Source organism: Giraffa tippelskirchi, chromosome 6, assembly GCF_054371585.1.
Source record: "Giraffa tippelskirchi isolate mGirTip1 chromosome 6, T2T-mGirTip1v1.2.pri, whole genome shotgun sequence".
NCBI lineage: Eukaryota > Metazoa > Chordata > Mammalia > Artiodactyla > Giraffidae > Giraffa > Giraffa tippelskirchi.
In genome coordinates this window covers 116,378,161-116,394,707 of record NC_137280.1, presented here as the reverse complement: position 1 = coordinate 116,394,707, position 16,547 = coordinate 116,378,161, and the positions used below count along the sequence as shown (strand labels likewise).

Below are 16,547 nucleotides of genomic sequence, written 5' to 3'. Positions count from 1 at the left end.
TCCCCACTTTTTCAGCTTCTAGAGGCACCGCATCCCTGGCTTGTGGCCCCTCCCTCCATCCTCACAGCCAACAGCACAGCATCTCCTGTCTCTCTGCCTCTGACACCCCCTCCCTCTCATAAGGATCCTGTGATGATACTAGGATCCCCAGGGAATCCAGGGTCATCCCCATCTCAGGTTCAGTTCAGTTCAGTCGCTCAGTCAGTGACTCTTTGTGACCCCATGAACCACAGCACTCCAGGCCTCCCTATCCATCACCAACTCCCTGAGTCCACCCAAACCCATGTCCATCGAGTCGGTGATGCCATCCAGCCATCTCATTCTCTGTCATCCCCTTCTCCTCCTGCCCTCAATCTTTCCCAACATCAGGGTCTTTTCCAATGAGTCAGCTCTTTGCATCAGGTGGCCAAAGTATTGGAGTTTCAGCTTCAACATCAGTCCTCCCAATGAACACCTAGGACTGATCTCCTTTAGGATGGACTGGTTGGATCTTCTTGCAGTCCAAGGGACTCTCAAGAGTCTTCTCCAGCACCACAGTCCAAAAGCATCAATTCTTCGGTGCTCAGCTTTCTTTATAGTCCAACTCTCACATCCATACATGACCACTGAAAAAACCATAGCCTTGACTAGATGGACCTTTGTTGGCAAAGTAATGTCTTTGCTTTTTAATATGCTGTATAGGTTGGTCACAACTTTCCTTCCAAGAAGTGAGTGTCTTTTAATTTCATGGCTGCAGTCACCATCTGCAGTGATTTTGGAGCCCAGAAAAATAAAGTCAGCCACTGTTTCCACTGTTTCCCCATCTATCTGCCATGAAGTGATGGGACCAGATGCCATGATCTTAGTTTTCTGAATGTTGAGCTTTAAGCCAGCTTTTTCACTCTCTTCTTTCACTTTCATCAAGAGGCTCTTTAGTTCTTCTTCACTTTCTGACATAAGGGTGGTGTCATCTGCATATCTGAAGTTATTGATATTTCTCCTGGCAATCTTGATTCCAGCTTGTGCTTCATCCAGCCCAGCGTTTCTCATGATGTACTCTGCATATAAGTTAAATAAGCAGGGTGACAATATACAGCCTTGACGTACTCCTTTTCCTATTTGGAACCAGTCTGTTGTTTCATGTCCAGTTCTAACTGTTGCTTCCTGACCTGCATACACGTTTCTCAAGAGGCAGGTCAGGTGGTCTGGCATTCCGATCTCTTGAAGAATTTTCCACAGTTTATTGTGATTCACACAGTCAAAGGCTTTGGCATAGTCAATAAAGGAGAAATAGATGTTTTTCTGGTACTCTCTTGCTTTTTCGAAGATCCATCGGATGTTGGCAACTTGATCTCTGGTTCCTCTGCCTTTTCTAAAACCAGCTCGAACATCTGGAAGTTCACGTATTGCTGAAGCCTGGCTTGGAGAATTTTAAGCATTACTTTACTAGCGTGTGAGATGAGTGCAATTGTGTGGTAGTTTGAGCATTCTTTGGCATTCATCACCAGACCCCATCTCAGGGGTCTTAGCTTAATCCCACCTGCAAAGTCCCTTCTGCCTCATGACATGTTTACAGGTCCAGGGACCAGGAGGGTGATGTCTCTGGGGCTGTTGTTCTGCTGAGCACAGTGGGAGAATCTCTTTCTGCATCTGCAGTCCTAGACAGTCTCGTGTGCCTCTGGCTCCTGCTCATTCACTTGGGGACCAATTGCTGGGTCCTGAAGGGGTGGCATGCTGACTACTCTCACATCTTCTCTCAAGCCCACCATGTGTCAGGTCCCGAGCCACGATTCCCGGATGCTTTGAGGACGCTGCTTCACTCAGTAATGTAAAGGACATTTGTTGAGTGTTAATAGGTGCAGACCTGGATGGAGGTTCAGAAGAAAAAGGTTAAAAAGAAAGCCACCCTTATCTTCTCTGAATGACCTGGCAGCACAGATGGATAGATGGATGGATGCCTTGCTGAGCCTGTGGGCACTGCTGAGCACAGGTTTTTCGCGGGCGCGCAGGGCAATGGCCACGCACACTCGTCTGGTGGTGATGTGACCCCTGCTTTCTCCCTGTTGCTCTGGCGGGTACCACTGTCGTGATGAAGACCAGAAGCATATCCACGCAGACTCACACCCCCATTGGGTCAGGAGTCCCGCATGGAACCAGGGAGGCCTGCATCCAGCAGGGTGGATTATGGGGTCAGCTGATTACCACCCCAAAGACGTCCGGGTCCCAAGCCCTGAGCCTGGGAACGTGGCATACTGGACGGCAGAGGGGTTGTGCAGACGGGGACCAGGGAAGTTATTGGGGGTTCCAAAGCCATGCATTGTGCCCTGGCCTGAGGCAGGAGGGACGCAGCCCTGAAAGGACCCAAGGTCTCCCCTCGGGCCTCCGGAGGGAGGGAGGAGGCCCTGCGGACACTCCCGACCCCCCGGGGATTAAGGTCTGTTGTTTCAGCTACTGATGTGTGGTGAGTAGGAAACCAGTGCAGGTTAGAAATCTTAGACCCTTGGTACCTGCTGTGCTGGCAGAGTGCAGCTCCACCAATAGGGGTGGTCAACCTTAGGGACCTTGTGACACAACACAAAACAAGGCTTTAAACCAGCCAAGTGTCCAAAACGGCGTACTCATTCTCTTGTCAAAGACCCCTCGTGTTTTAGCGTTCCTCTTCAAGCTGAGAAAAAAGCAAACTTCACACTGACATGTCCTGAAGGAATAAAATGTGACCTTAACTGTCCACACATCAACCATTATATCGTGACTTAGTGAGTGGATAAAGAGGCGTGTATACTTCATGAGTCCAGGGTGATCTGTGGTCTGCTTTGTTGAGAACAGAAAGGAAAATCTATCTGTCTGGGTCTTACCATCACTGACGCAGGTGAGCGTAGCCACCCCTGCAGTTAACTTCCACAAGTTTAAGCCCCGCCCGAAGCTGCTCTGAGTCCAGGCTGTTCTCCTGGAATGGCAGCTGCTCGCTGACCCTGCAGACTGAAGTGTCCAGGACGCAGTAAACGGGGAAGTGTTTGGGCGGAGGAGACTCTGTGTGACCCTCACTCTCAGGGTTGATGCTGGCTCACTGCAAAAGAGCCATCAGTTCTTGCCTTCTACTCTTCCCCAGAAGCATGTTGGACACCTTCCGTGCTAGGGGCTTGTCTTCCGGTGTCATATCTTTTTGCCTTTTCATACTGTCTATGGGATTTTCCAGGCGGGAATACTGGAGGAGGCTGCCATTTCCTTCTCCAGTGGGTCACGTTTTGTCAGAAGTCTTCACTCTGCGCTGTCCGTCTCAGGTGGCCTTGCACGGCACAGTTCAGAGCTTCACTGAGTTACAATACTTTGGCCACCTGATGCGAAGAGCTCACTCACTGGAAAAGACCCTGATGCTGGGAAAGATTTGAGGGCCAAAGGAGAAGGGGGTGGCAGAGGATGAGATGGTTAGAGAGCGTCACTGACTCAATGGACATGAATTTGAGCAAACTCTGGGAGATAGTGAAAGACAGAGGGGCCTGGCGCGCTGCAGTCCATGGGGTTATAAACAGCTGAACATGACTGAGTGACTGAACAACAACAACATGTCTGCTCAGGGTCGAGACCTGCCCTGTGATTCGTCTAGATAGTGCAGAAATGGGCTTGTTCACGTTTCCTGACAGGACCAGCGTCAGGTTCAGTTCTTCCCCTTTACCTTACCACCTTCAACTTCTGTTACTTCTTTTATGTTTTTTTAAATGTTTCAAAATATGACTCAAGCTCTGTGTCGGGGCTGTAGATCCTCAGGAATCAGACCATGAGACAGAGGCTGAGACGGGAAAGCGTTGGGGGTCGGCTCTTGTGGTCATCACTGGCAGGTCTCTGAGCAGAGGTGACAGAGTCCCCACAGGTCCGGCAGGAGCTCTGGAGCCTCATGCTGTCCCTGTTGGCCTCTGTGCATTCCAAGCAGTGGGGAAACTTCTTGTGTGTGTGATGCAGGGGGGTGGGGTGGGGTATGGGGGTGTGTGCGGTGGGGACAGACCTACCCACAGCACCCACCTCCCCGGAGCTGCTCAGGTTGGGGTGATGTCTGCTGGAAATGGTTCCTCCAGGGCCTCTTTTTCTGGGGTGGGGGAAACTTGCAACAGAAAGATTAGGGGGGCTTCCCTGGTGGCTCAGTGGTCAAGAATCTGCCTGTCAATGCAGGAGACACAAGTTCGATCCCTGGTCCGGGAACATCCCACATGCTGCAGATCAGCTAAGCCCGTGCACCACAACTACTGAGCCTGTGCTCTAGAGCCCGGGAGCTGCAACTGTTGAAGGCCTAGCCCCCTAGAGCCTGTGCTCTGCAACAAGAGAAGTCACCCCAGTGAGAAGCCCACACACCACAATTAGAGAGTAGCCCCCGCTCACTGCAACTAGAGAAAAGCCCACACAGCAATGAAGACCCGGCACAGCCAAAAGTGAATAAATAACACTAAAAAATAAGAAAGGTTAGTGGATGAACGGCTGCCCCCGAGCTGCGAGCACCTAGCATCCCTCCCCTCTGCCAGCTCTCCCTCTGCTGGGCTTAGCTGTGGGGGTAGCCCAGACCTTAGCCCACTGCTCAACTGTCAGGCTGGGCACAGCAGTGCCAGGCTAAGGGACTCGGGGAGGCCCTGCCCATCGCCCGGCTGGACAAATGCTGGGAACACGCTCTGCAGCTCTCTTTTTCCTCCCTGACTTCTCTGCCGAAGACATTGTTTCTTATTTTCCTAGTTTCCTTTCCTGTCCTCTTTATTTGAAAATCATTCAGGTTTACAGAATAATTGCAAGAAAAAGTATAGTAAGAAAACCCCTGCAAACCTTGCCCCCAGACTCAGCCATGCAGTTTGCCTACCTGCTCTGTCATTTGCTTTCCCTTCCATGTGTGAGTTTTGTAGACAGAAAACACGTCTTTCTGAAGACCTTGAGAGTGAGCGGCATATGTCGTGGCCCTTGACCCCTGTCATCATCCACTGGGGCAGCTCTAACAAAAAGGCCATGGACCAAGGGCTTATGAATAACAGCGATTGTGTTTCTTATGGGTCTGCAGACTGGAGTCCAGGATCGGGGTGCTGGCAGATGTGGGGTCTGGTGAGGATTTGCTTTCTGGCTCAAAGGCCATCTTCTGGCTGTGTCCTCATAGGACAGAAGGGCTGAGGGAGCGTTCTGGGGTCTCTCTCATCAGGGCAGTAATCCCTTCATGGGGGCTCTGCCCTTCTGATATAATCACATGCCAAGGGCCCACCTCCTAACACCAGCGCACTGGGGATTGTGTTTTAATATACCAATTTTTAGGGCACACAGATATTTTGCCTACAACTGCCCTTAAAGGCTTCAATGTAAATTTTCTAAGAAGCACATTTGCTTATAGAACCACAGAGCAGTTACTGATTCCAGGAAGCTTAACACAGATACAGTGCATTATTCCATCTACATCTGAGTTTCAGCTTTGTCAGTTGACCTAGTGATTTCCCTCCAACTTACTGGATCCAGCCCAGCATCAGGCAATGTGTTTAGTTCTCACATGTGGAACATTTCCACAGATCAGTCTTTTATGGTGTTGATATATTTGACAAATACTGTCCTTTTCCCCCTTGTTTATATTGTTGTTCAATCGCTAACTTGTGTCCGACTCTTTGTGGCCCATGGATTGCAGCACATCAGGCTCCTTTGTCCTTCACTATCTCCCGAGTTTGCTCAAATTTATGTCGATTGAGTCAGTGATGCCCTTTAACCATCTCATTCTCTGCTGCCTTCTTCTCCTTTTGCCTTCAACCTTTCCCAGCATCAGGGTCTTTTCCAATGAGTGAGCTCTTCACATCAGGTGGCCAAAGTATTGGATTGATTTCCTTTAGGATTGACTGGTTTGATCTTGCAGTCCAAGAGACTCTCAAGAGTCTTCTCCAGCACCACAATTCAGAAGCATCAGTTCTTCGGCATTTAGCCTTCTCTATGGTCCAACTCCACATCTGTACATGACTACTAGAAAAACCATAGCTTTGACTATACAGACCTTTGTTGGCAAAGTGATGTCTGCTTTTTAATATGCTATCTAGGTTTGTCATAGGTTTTCTTTCCAGGAGCAAGTGTCTTAATTTCATGGCTGCAGTCACTGTCTGCAGTGACTTTGGAGCCCAAGAAAATAAAATCTGCCACTGCTTTCATTTTTCACCCTTTTATTTGCTGTGAAGTGATGGGCTTGGATGCCATGATCTTAGTTTTTTTGAATGTTGAGCTTTAAGCCAGCTTTTCCTCTCTCCTCTTTCACACTCATCGAAAGGCTCTTTAGTTCCTCTTCACTTTCTGCCATTGGAATGGTGTGTATGTGTGTGCTTAGTCACTCAGTTCTGTCCAATTCTTTGTGACCCTTTGGACTGTAGCCTGCCATGCTCCTCTGTCCATGGGATTTCCCAGGCTAGAATACTGGAGTGGGTTGCCATTTCCTCCTCCGGGGGATTTCTGGACCCAGGGATTGAATCTGTGTCTCCTGCATTGCAGGCACATTCTTTACCTGTTGAGCCATTGGGGAAGCCCATGTTGGAGTGGTATCATCTGCATATCTGAGGTTGTTGATATTTCTCCTGGCAATCTTGATTCCAGCTTGTGATTCATCCAGTCTGGCATTTCGCATGATGTACTCTGCATATAAGTGAAATAAGCAGGGTAATAATATACAGCCTTGTCTTACCCTTTTCCCAATGTTGAACCAGCCAGTTGTTCCATGTCTGGTTCTAACTGTTGTTAATAGAATGTTCCTTATTTGGGGTTTGTGTGAAGCCCCTCAAATATAGACACAGGTTATGTATTCCTGGGCACAAGTGATGGTCTTTCTCAGGGCACACTTCCTTCCCTCACTTGTGGGGTTAATGTTTTTAACCTGGGGGGATGGTTGCCTCATTTCTCCACTCTAACTAATAATAATCTGTGGGAAGAGACTTTCACTTTTTTATTTTTCAACTTTATTTTTTTGAGGTATTGTTGATTTACAATGTTGTGTTTAATTTCTGCTATATAGCAAAGTGATTCAGTTATGCATATACATACATTCTTTTCATACTTTTCCATTATGGTTTACCACAGGATGCTGAATATAGTTCTCTGTGCTCTACAGAAGGACCTTGTTGTTTACCCATCCTATATAGAATAGTTTGAGTCTGCTAACCCTAGACTCCCAGTACAGCCCTCCTTCACCCCCTCCCCATTGGCAATCACTAGTCTGTTCTCTTAGTCTGTGAGTCTGTTTCCGTTTTGTAGATGCTCATTTGTGTCATATTTTAGAGTCCACATATAAGTGATATCATATGGTTTTTGTCTTTGTCTGGCTTACTTCTTTCTCTGACTTTCATATTTAGTTAAGAAAATCTTTAGGTCCCGGAAAAGGCAATGGCACCTCACTCCAGTACTCTTGCCTGGAAAATCCCATGGACGGAGGAGCCTGGTAGGCTGCAGTCCATGGGGTCGCGAAGAGTCGGACACAACTGAGCGACTTCACTTTCACTTTTCACTTTCATGCATTGGAAAAGGAAATGGCAACCCACTCTAGTGTTCTTGCCTGGAGAATCCCAGGGATGGGGGAGCCTGGTGGGCTGCCGTCTATGGGGTCGCACAGAGTCAGACACAATTGAAGCGACTTAGCAGCAGCAGCAGCAGAGGTACCCTCTAGGTATTCCCTGCTTCTCTGCTGTGGGAATTTGGTCCTAAAAGTGTGGCTGTGCTGTCACAGGGTCCTTCTGGATCATGCTGGTCCCATCAACTCAAGACTGGTTGCTTCTCCTCAAAACCAGGATGAAAAAGTTCTGAGATCCATGGATGAGAAGAAACGTGATTGTGTGATCTGAAATAAACCCCTTTATTTCAGGTTTTGAATAAAATCTTTCAAAGGCAAAAAGGAAAACATATGTCAATTCACTTAACCAGTATCTAATTTTTCTCCTGATCAAATTATATAATTTTAGTATCTGATGAAGTTTATCTTTCGTTGCCATTTTGCTCTTTGTATTAGGAAGCTAAGTCATGAAAAATGTGTTTCAAAACTGTAAATAAATGGAAGCTGCTTTGACTAAAAAAAAAAAAAGAAAATCTTTAGGTCCATCCTTGTTGCTGCAAATGGCATCATTTCATTTTTTTATGGCTGAATAATATTCCATTGTATATATGTACCAAGTCTTCTATATCCATTCATCTGTTGATGGACATTTAGGTTTTTTCCATGTCTTGGCTATTGTGTATAGCGCTTCTATGAACATTGGGGTGCATGTGTCTTTTTGAATTATAGTTTTGTTTGGACATATGCCCAGGATTAGGATTGCTGGATCATGTGGAAACTCTATTTTACATTTTCTGAGGAAACTCCATACTGTTTTCTATAGTGGCTGCACCAATTTACAGTCCCACCAACAGTGTAGGAGGGTTCCATTTTCTCCACACCCTCTCCAGCATTTGTAATTTGTAAATGTTTTAATGATGGTCTTAATGATTAGCGTGAGGTGGTACCTCATTGTACTTTTGATTTGCATTTCTCCATTAATTAGTGATGCTGAGCATCTTTTCATGTGCTTATTGACCATCTGTCTGTCTTCTTTGGAGAAATGTCTAAGTTAGGTCTTCTGCCTATTTTTCGATTGGATTGTTTGTTTTTTTGTTATTGGTTGTTGTTGTGTTGTATGAGCTGTTCATATATTTTGGAAATCAAGCCCTTGCTTAATTTGCTTAATCATTTGCAAATATTTTTCTCCCAGTCTGTAGGTTGATGGTTTCCTTTGCTCTAGAAAAGCTTGTGAGTTTGGTTAGTTTCCATTTGTTGGTTGTTGTTCAGTCCCTATGTGGTGTCCCACTCTTTGTGACCCCATGGACTGCAGCACGCCAGGCTTCCCTGTCCTTCACTATCTCTCAGAGTTTGCTCAAACTCATGTTGAGTCCCTGATGCCATCCAGCCATCTCATTTTCTGTCACCCCCTTCTCCTCCTGCCTTCAATCTTTTCCAGCATCAGGGTCTTTTCCAATGAGTCGGCTCTTTGAATCAGGAGGCCAAAGTATTGGAGCTTCAGCTTCAGCATCAGTCCTTCCAACGAATATTTAAGGCTGGTTTCCTTTACCATTGACTGCTTTGCTCTCTGCAGTCCAAGGGACTCTCAATAGTCTTCTCCAGCACCACAATTCGAAAGCATCAATTCTTTGGCGCTCAGCCTTCTTTAGGGTCCAACTCTCACATCCATATATGACTGCTGGAAAAATTGTAGCTTTGACTATACAAACCTTTGTCAGCAAAATGATGTCTCTGCTTTTTAATACACTGTCTAGGTTTGTCATAGCTTTTCTTCCAAGGAGCAAGTGTCTTTTAATTTCATGGCTGCAATCACCATCCACAGCGATTTTGGAGCCCAAGAAAATAAAATATGCCACTGTTTCCATTTTTTTTTGCTTATCTATTTGCCATGAAGTGATGGAACCGAATGCCATGATCTTAGTTTTTTGAATGTTGAGCTTTAAGCCAGCCTTTTCACTCTGTTCTTTCACCTTCATCAAGAGACTCTGGTTCCTCTTCACTTCATTTTTGCTTTTATTTCTGTTGCTTTGGGAGACTGACCTAAGAAAATATTGGTAAGATTTATGTCAGAGAATGTTTTGCCTATGTTCTCTTTTACGAGCATTTTGGTGTCATGTCTTATATTTAAGACAACCTGAGTTTATTTTTGTGCATGTGTATGGGAGTGTGCTAACTTCATTGATTACACATGGCTGTTCAGTTTTCCCAATGCCACTTGCTGAACAGACTTTCTTCCATTGTATATTCTTGCTTCCTCTAAGATTAACTGACCACAGGCGGGGGTGTAATTCTGGGCTCTCTATTCTGTTGCATTGATTCATGCCTGTTTTTGTTCCCATACCACGCTGCTTTGATGACTGCAGCTTATACTACAGGGGAAGAAACTTTCAGACCTGGAACACATCCCTCTCTCCATCCAGCCCTCTGCTGTTGTTGTTCAGTTGCCAAATCGTGTCAGACTCTTTACGACCCCAAGAACTGCAGCACACTAGGGTTCCCTGTCCCTCATTTTTGATGATTCTTGTTTAAATCTCCCTCCAAGGTGTCTCCTCTGGTCCCCTATGCTTACTCAAGCCCTTTCCCTCTGTTGCTGGCATGTGTGATTATACCGAGCCCCACTGTCACTGTGTCTTGTTGGTTCACCTTCCTACTTCACTGGACCTGTGGTTGTCTAGTACCCAGTTGAGGTCTGCAGGGGACACTGAGGGACTGATTGACCAAGCTGATCCCTTATCAGTGAGGACCCTCCCTCCTAGGGCCTGAACCCTCAATCTGGATGATGTACACCAGTTTGAGTGGGGAGCTCATGACTCATGCAACCTGTGACTCATGCAGAGAAGAGAGCAGGGCAAGCCTTCTAAGACCGGTTCTCTCCTGGCTCCCCCAGGGCTGGGCTAGCGCTTTTACATCAAGCATCCAGCACCCGGTTGACACCGATATCAAAGGCAGCTTGAAAAGGACCAGGTCCAAGTCCTAGGTCTCCCCCGCATCCATTTTTCCTGGTTTGTGTGAGCCTGAAACCTGTGTGCCTCCTCTCTGCTCTGCCCATATTCCCCAGCCCTCCACCTCTGCTCTGGCCCCCTCTGTCTACGCCTTCCACCCTGATGCCCTCAGCACATCTCTGAGACGCAAGGTATGGGGGATCCTTGTCCCGACCCTCTGGTTCACGCACTTCGCTGCCAGTGCAGGCCCATCACGTTTCACCGATTAGATACAACTCATGCCGTCTATGGGGTTCCACAGAGTCGGACACGACTAAAGCGACTTAGCAGCAGCAGCAGCAGCAGCATGACAACAACAGGTCCAGGGCCAGCGGACGGGCTGGGCTCCACCTCCCCTGCTGACCCTGGGCACTCGGGTTCCAAGCCCCCAGTGAGATCCGTCGTCACTGGTGCAAACCGTGCGGAAAGTTCTAGAACCTCGCTGCCCAGACTTCAGTCCTTTTAAGGGGGAGCGTCTCTCCGGGGCTCGGGGTTCTCAACTGTAACACTTGGAGGGGGCACCATGGCTTGGAAGGAGGGCTGGGGACCCGCGCTTAAGCTCCGTTTATCAGGAATCGGTACTTCCATCCAGGGTGCCGCCACCTTCCAGGCCGAGGCCAAGGTCCGCCAAAACCCGCGCATCTCGGACCGCGCACCTACTACGCGCCGGCTCGCGCCCCGCCCCGGCCTCGCCCCCGGCCCCGCCCCCGGCCCCGCCCCGGCGCCCCCCGCCCGCCCCGGCGCTTCAGCCAATGAGCGCGCGGCTCCGCATCCGGGGATCCCGGCGCGGCCACCGCCTCCCGCGCACACACGGCCATGGCGGAGGTGAGTGAGCGGGCCGGGGGAGCCGGCCCCCGCCCCGGCCCGCGTCCCCGCCGCCTGGCCGGGCCGCGTGGGGGCCCCGGGCGCCGAGGCCCCGGGCCGGGGCTCGGAGCTGGGCCGCAGTACGGCTCCCGTCGGAGCCCGAGGGGCGCGGGGCTCCGTCGGCGGTCGCCCCCGGCCCCGGCCCCCCCCCCCGGGTGCCACATCGCGGGCGGCAGTGCGCATGTGCGGCGCGGGGGTCGGGGGCGCGGGGTGGAGCGGGGGCGGCTGGGGCGGGGAGGGGGCTCGCGCCCGCAGTTTCCCGCCCCCCGCCCCCGGCGCTCGCCCCGCGTCTGCCAACTTCGCGGAGCGCGCTTTCCCACCGGACCCTGGCTCACCGGACCCCCGCCCGCTGACCCCACCAGCGGCGCTGACGCCCCTCCCCGCGGCGCTGTCCCTGCAGAGTCGTGCCCCATCCGCCTCAGCCCCCTGACCCTACCCACCCCCGATCCCGCGGCTCTCGCCCTGCAGAGTCGTGTGCCACCCGTCCCACCCCCAGCCCCCTGACCCTACCCAGCCCCCAGCCCCCGGCGCTGGCCTCGCGGAATCTTGCTCCCTCCGACCCCTAGCCCTCTGACCCTACCCACTCCCCACCCTCCGGCGCTGGTCCCGCGGAGTCGCGCTCCCACAGCCCGGCGCGGAGGGCTGCTTTTTCCCGCGGCTTGAAGTTGCTTCGCGGAGCCTCCTCTCTGTCCGCAAAGCGGGCCCAAGACCCCGAATCCTTGGGGCCGGACCGATGTTGGAGTTCAGAGTGTTTCGGATTTGAGGATCTGTCGGGTTCCGGGCTGTGATGCTTGAGCAAACTCAGCTGGGATCGTCGAGATCCAGACACCGGGTAGCTTCGTGGCGGGTCGAACCAGGGATGAAAAACTTTCACTTTGAGGGCTTTTTGGAATGTTGGATGAAGCAGTGCGAACCTGCCTTCACCTTTTAGGGCTCTAGAGCGGATGAAATGAATAACGCATCCGCTAGGGACTCAGCAGACGTGACTCTTAGCGCAGATGGTCAGTGTGGGGACTCCAGGCAGGTCCCTGGACTCAGCAAGTGATTCTCACGCAGTGGGTGAGGCTGCCCAGGCCGAGAGAGGAGCAGACACCCGCCCAGGTCCTGGGATGCTTGGCCTGGTCGGGAAGCCACGTTGGGCTGTATGTCTTGGCGCTGCGTGGGTGGATGTTGTGGAGGGTGGAACTGGCCATTCTCTTCCACCAGTGACTTTCGCGGGGACAGCAACAGGTCCTGCGTTTGTGCCAAAGAGGGTGTGGGCATACCAGTGCAAGGCCAGACTTCCCTAGCCCATTCCTGTCTTATATGCAGGTGGCTGTACCCAAAGGGCCCTTCCAGAGTAGTTCTCTTTCCTTAGAGGGCATTTGGGGAAACAAGCCTCCTGGGCAGTGGCTGTACTTGTGGGATGGAGGTAGAAGCCAGGTCTCCTGACAGCCCAGCAGGGGCTTGGCTGTCCGTGTGTGTGTCTGCCTCAGGGGCCAGCAGTCTTGGCCGGGCAGGTAGCCCCGTGTGACAGGTGGGTAGGACAGACTCCCCAGCCAACCTGCCCTGAGTGCTGTGTGGTTTGGCTGTTGACTCTGCCCTGTCAGGGCTGCCAGGTGTCCAGTTTGGGGTGAATTGGAGCTGGTTTCTTAAAAAGAAAGCCAACTCAGTGGGAGGCCCTGGGGGCCTGGCAGTGAGGGACAACAGGTATGCAAATGCCAGTGGTGATGGGCATGGGTGGCATTTGCCCGGGAGGCTGCCCCTGTCTCTGGAGATTTTCACGCTGCGCCACCTTGGGCCAGTCTCTGAGCTGAGGTCCCACAAGATCTTGGCTCCGTGCTTGCACAAGAGCCTGAGCCTTGTCCAGTTCCTGTCTTGAACCAATACAAATGGTGATTCCTGACCAAGCAGTGAGTGCTGACTTTTGTCATCACCAAGGTAGCCATCAGCACCCTGAGAAAAGGTGGGGTGCTTCTTACTGTTTTGCTCGTGGATCCCAACTTAATCTTTAAAAAGCTGAGTCCACTGTCTGTATCTTGTGCTTAAGACACGGCTTTTTGTTGTCCTTAGGGTAACGTGCGTCTTCTCCCTGTGATCCTCAGCCCAATGGCCTTGTTCTCCGAGGATCCCCTGCACCTTCTCCACCCTTGGGCTCCTGTCTCCCTGTGACATCTGCACCCATGGGGGCCTCGCTATGTGGTGGTGTCTGCTGCCCTACTGGCCTCTGTGTGGAGACAGCCACACAGGCCCTCCTGCATCCCTGGTGCAGGGGCCCCGCCCTGTTTTCTCCCCTCAGTACCCTGCACATCTGCTGTTGGTCAGTGTCCCCAGCTAGGTGGGTGACTTGCCGAGACTGGCAGGCAGAACCTGTTTGCTGATTGCTGTGCCCCTGGGGCCTCCTGCGTCCCAGCCCAGAGCAGGTGCTGCATGGGCTGTCAGTCAGCAGTGAGGTGCTGGGCGGCCCAGTGGGACCACTCACCTGCTGGGGGGGTGGGGGTTCTGGTTAACTGCTGCTGTGTGATGAGCCACCTCTGCAGTCAGTTTCTCAAAGCAGCCAGTGCTTCTTAACTACCTGTCCCAGCGTGGAGGTCTGGCTGGTCCCGCCTGTGGTTGCGGCTGGTTGGTGGCTGGGCTGAGCCGCCCACGTGTGGCTGCAACGCTAGCGTGGCCTGCCCTTGTGGCTTGTGCTTCCTCACAGCGTGGCAGCTGGTGGAAATTACACTGCCTTTCACAGCCTAGACTTGGGGGTCACGTGGATCCCTCCCACCAGAGTCCCAGGCCTGGCCATTGCACAGGGAGGGGGTGTAGGACCCCCCTCTGGAAGGAAGGCACGTGGGTGTCCCATGCTTGGAGGAAGAGCTTGTGGATGGGGTGCCTGGTTCTCCAAGTGGAGGTTGGACCTCGATTTCTCTGTGGGTGAGCTGGACCCAGACGCTGCTCTGACCCTTCCAGTAGTGCCCCCGTCCTGTCTGAGCCCCTGCCCTGTCTGAGCCCCCACCTAAGGCAGGGCAGGGCCCCTCCTCCCTCCCGTCTTGAGCCCCCTCCCTCCCATCTGGGCCCCAGGGCAAGGCAGCTCCCTGCCCTGGGCTTGTTCTTCCTCCCCACAGTGGCCTTGGGGACTAAGTCCCCACAATGCTAATTCTCCCCCCTTTTTTCTTCTTTATAAAAATTTTTTTACTCGGAATGCCCTTAGCCAGCTCCTCATCTGTTTGCTACTCCCACCTTTGCAAAACGGGGGCCTTGGGCTCCAGAGTGCTCTGAACGGGGCGAGGGGAGGGTAAGATGGACAGGACACTGGGAACCCACTGCTACGCATGGGCCTGACCTGAAAGTCGGTGTTGGGGCAACCATAATCCTCTCAGAGCTGCCTGAGGCGAGCTTGGGGATCTCAGGCCTGTGGGGAGGCTGAGCAGACCCGGCCTTCCCACTGTCCTCTGGCCACCGTTTCCCCTGCTGCTGTCTGGGCTCCCCTGCCAGCGTCCCAGGGCAGATCCCAAGGTGGGGGGGATGCTGGGCCAAGCCCTTCTCCGACTGTCTGCTGCTGTCCTCATGCTCGAGCCTTGCCCAGAAGGAACATCTCTGGACTGGCACCTGCAGGTGGCCTGTGGCCTGCAGGCTGCTGACCCCTTCCTGGTGGGGGGGTGAGGGTGCCACTCCGGTGCTGTGTCCAGGCTGCTCCCTTGCTCCCTGTGTTGTTACCTCCTGCCTCAGGTTGAGGGGCTAACCTTCTTAAAGCGGCCTGGGTGGGGGGACTCCCTCTTAGAACTCAAGGTGCTCCCGGCAGAGCACTTGGGGTGCCCCTGGACACCTCCTCCCTCTTAGAACTTGGGGTACTCCTGCCGAGCACTTGGGGTGCCCCCTACACTTCCTCATAGAACTTGGGGTGCTCCCAGCCAAGCACTTGGGGTCTCCTCTACACTTCCTCCCAAAGAACTGGGCCGGTCTCCCAGCAAGCTTCAGACTTCTCCTCACTTTGGTGTTTCCAGGGCCCTGGCTTGCTCTGCTTCCTGGCTCTCTGTGGCTTTACTGACCGTTTGTGTCCTTTTGTTCATGCTCCCAAGAAGCGTGACAGTTCTGTTAAGCGTTTCTGAGTTCCAGAGCTGGAGTTTGCACTTATAGTTGTACCACTTACATGCTGTGTGAGCTTGAGTGAGTGACTTGACCTTTCGGAGTTTTAAGTCCCCTATTTCTCTAATGAAGAAAATGATTACACAACCTCTTGACTCAGTGAGGAAATCAGTATGTAAATTCTTATTAAACGTTTTTCTGAAATTTTAAAGTTTAGTTTATTAACTATTCTAATCTTTTTTTCTTTTTGTAAACAGCTTTACCGAGGTATATGTAGTTCATTTACTTTACAATTCACTTATTTTAATGTGTCCGATTCAGTGGTTCTTCGTATATTCAGAGTTGTACAGGCATCACCAGTCAATTTTAGAACATTTCACCAGCCCAGAAGAAACCGTGTACTCCTTAGTCATCTTTCTCCTCCCCCCTAGCCCCTGACAACCAGGAACCCACTCCCTGTGTCTGTGGATCGGCCTGCTCTGGACGTTTCCCATCAGTGGAATCACACCCTGTGTGTCCTTCTGTGTCTGCTTCTCTCACTGAGCATCGTGTTCTCAGGGTCCATCCATGTAGTAACGAGTGTCAGGGCTTCTCTCCTTTTTGGGGCTGGGTGATATTCCACCTGATGTCTCTTTGGGTTCTTTCCTCCTTTGGCTATTGTGAGTCAGCCTGCTGAGAACACTTGTGAACAGGTCTCAGTGTGGATGAAGATTTCCGCTTCTCTTGGGTGTTGTCAGGGAGGAGAGGCTTGACTTTTCCCCCTGCCCGCCTGTGTCCTGGCTGGGGCCCAGTGGTTCGGGCTGACAAGGGCAGGTTCACAAGAGAGAAACAAGCAGCTTGTTAGGCAGGTGGTGTGTGTCATGTGGGAGAACCCTGTGAGGAGTCCCCTGGAGGGTGTGAACAGCAGGGTGGTCAGTGCAGAGGGAAGGCCTTGACCTTTGGAGGTGATGCCTCATGGGCAGAGGGGTGAAGGGCTGTGTGTGCGCCGCCCCTGCACACAGATGGTTGGTCTGCTTTCTCACCTGCTTCCACGCTTGACACTCTGTGCCAGGGCGGTGTGTCGCGGGTTCCCCTGACCCCCAGGTGTGCTCCTTGCGCGGTCTACTGCAGGTCCCCTCCCAAGGGTCCACGTGCCCACACTTGGT

General features: G+C 51.8%; 1 protein-coding gene across 6 annotated transcripts in view; it reads left to right on the top strand.

The window, feature by feature from the left end:
• The window catches only part of LOC145510612 (mesoderm induction early response protein 2), a 44,465-nt gene that overhangs the window by 10,120 nt on the left and 17,798 nt on the right, over nt 1–16,547 (top strand). For 2 of the 6 annotated variants that reach the window (XM_081502277.1, XM_081502279.1), the window contains exon 1: nt 11,265–11,313. The exons of 3 other annotated variants lie outside the window; for them this stretch is intronic. In XM_081502277.1, the coding sequence (XP_081358403.1) occupies nt 11,305–11,313 (9 nt within the window). In that variant the 5' untranslated portion in view covers nt 11,265–11,304. Of the gene's footprint in view, nt 1–11,264; nt 11,314–11,551; nt 12,185–16,547 lie in introns of those variants that run through there. One more of the 6 variants, XM_081502276.1, reaches the window with a different exon arrangement.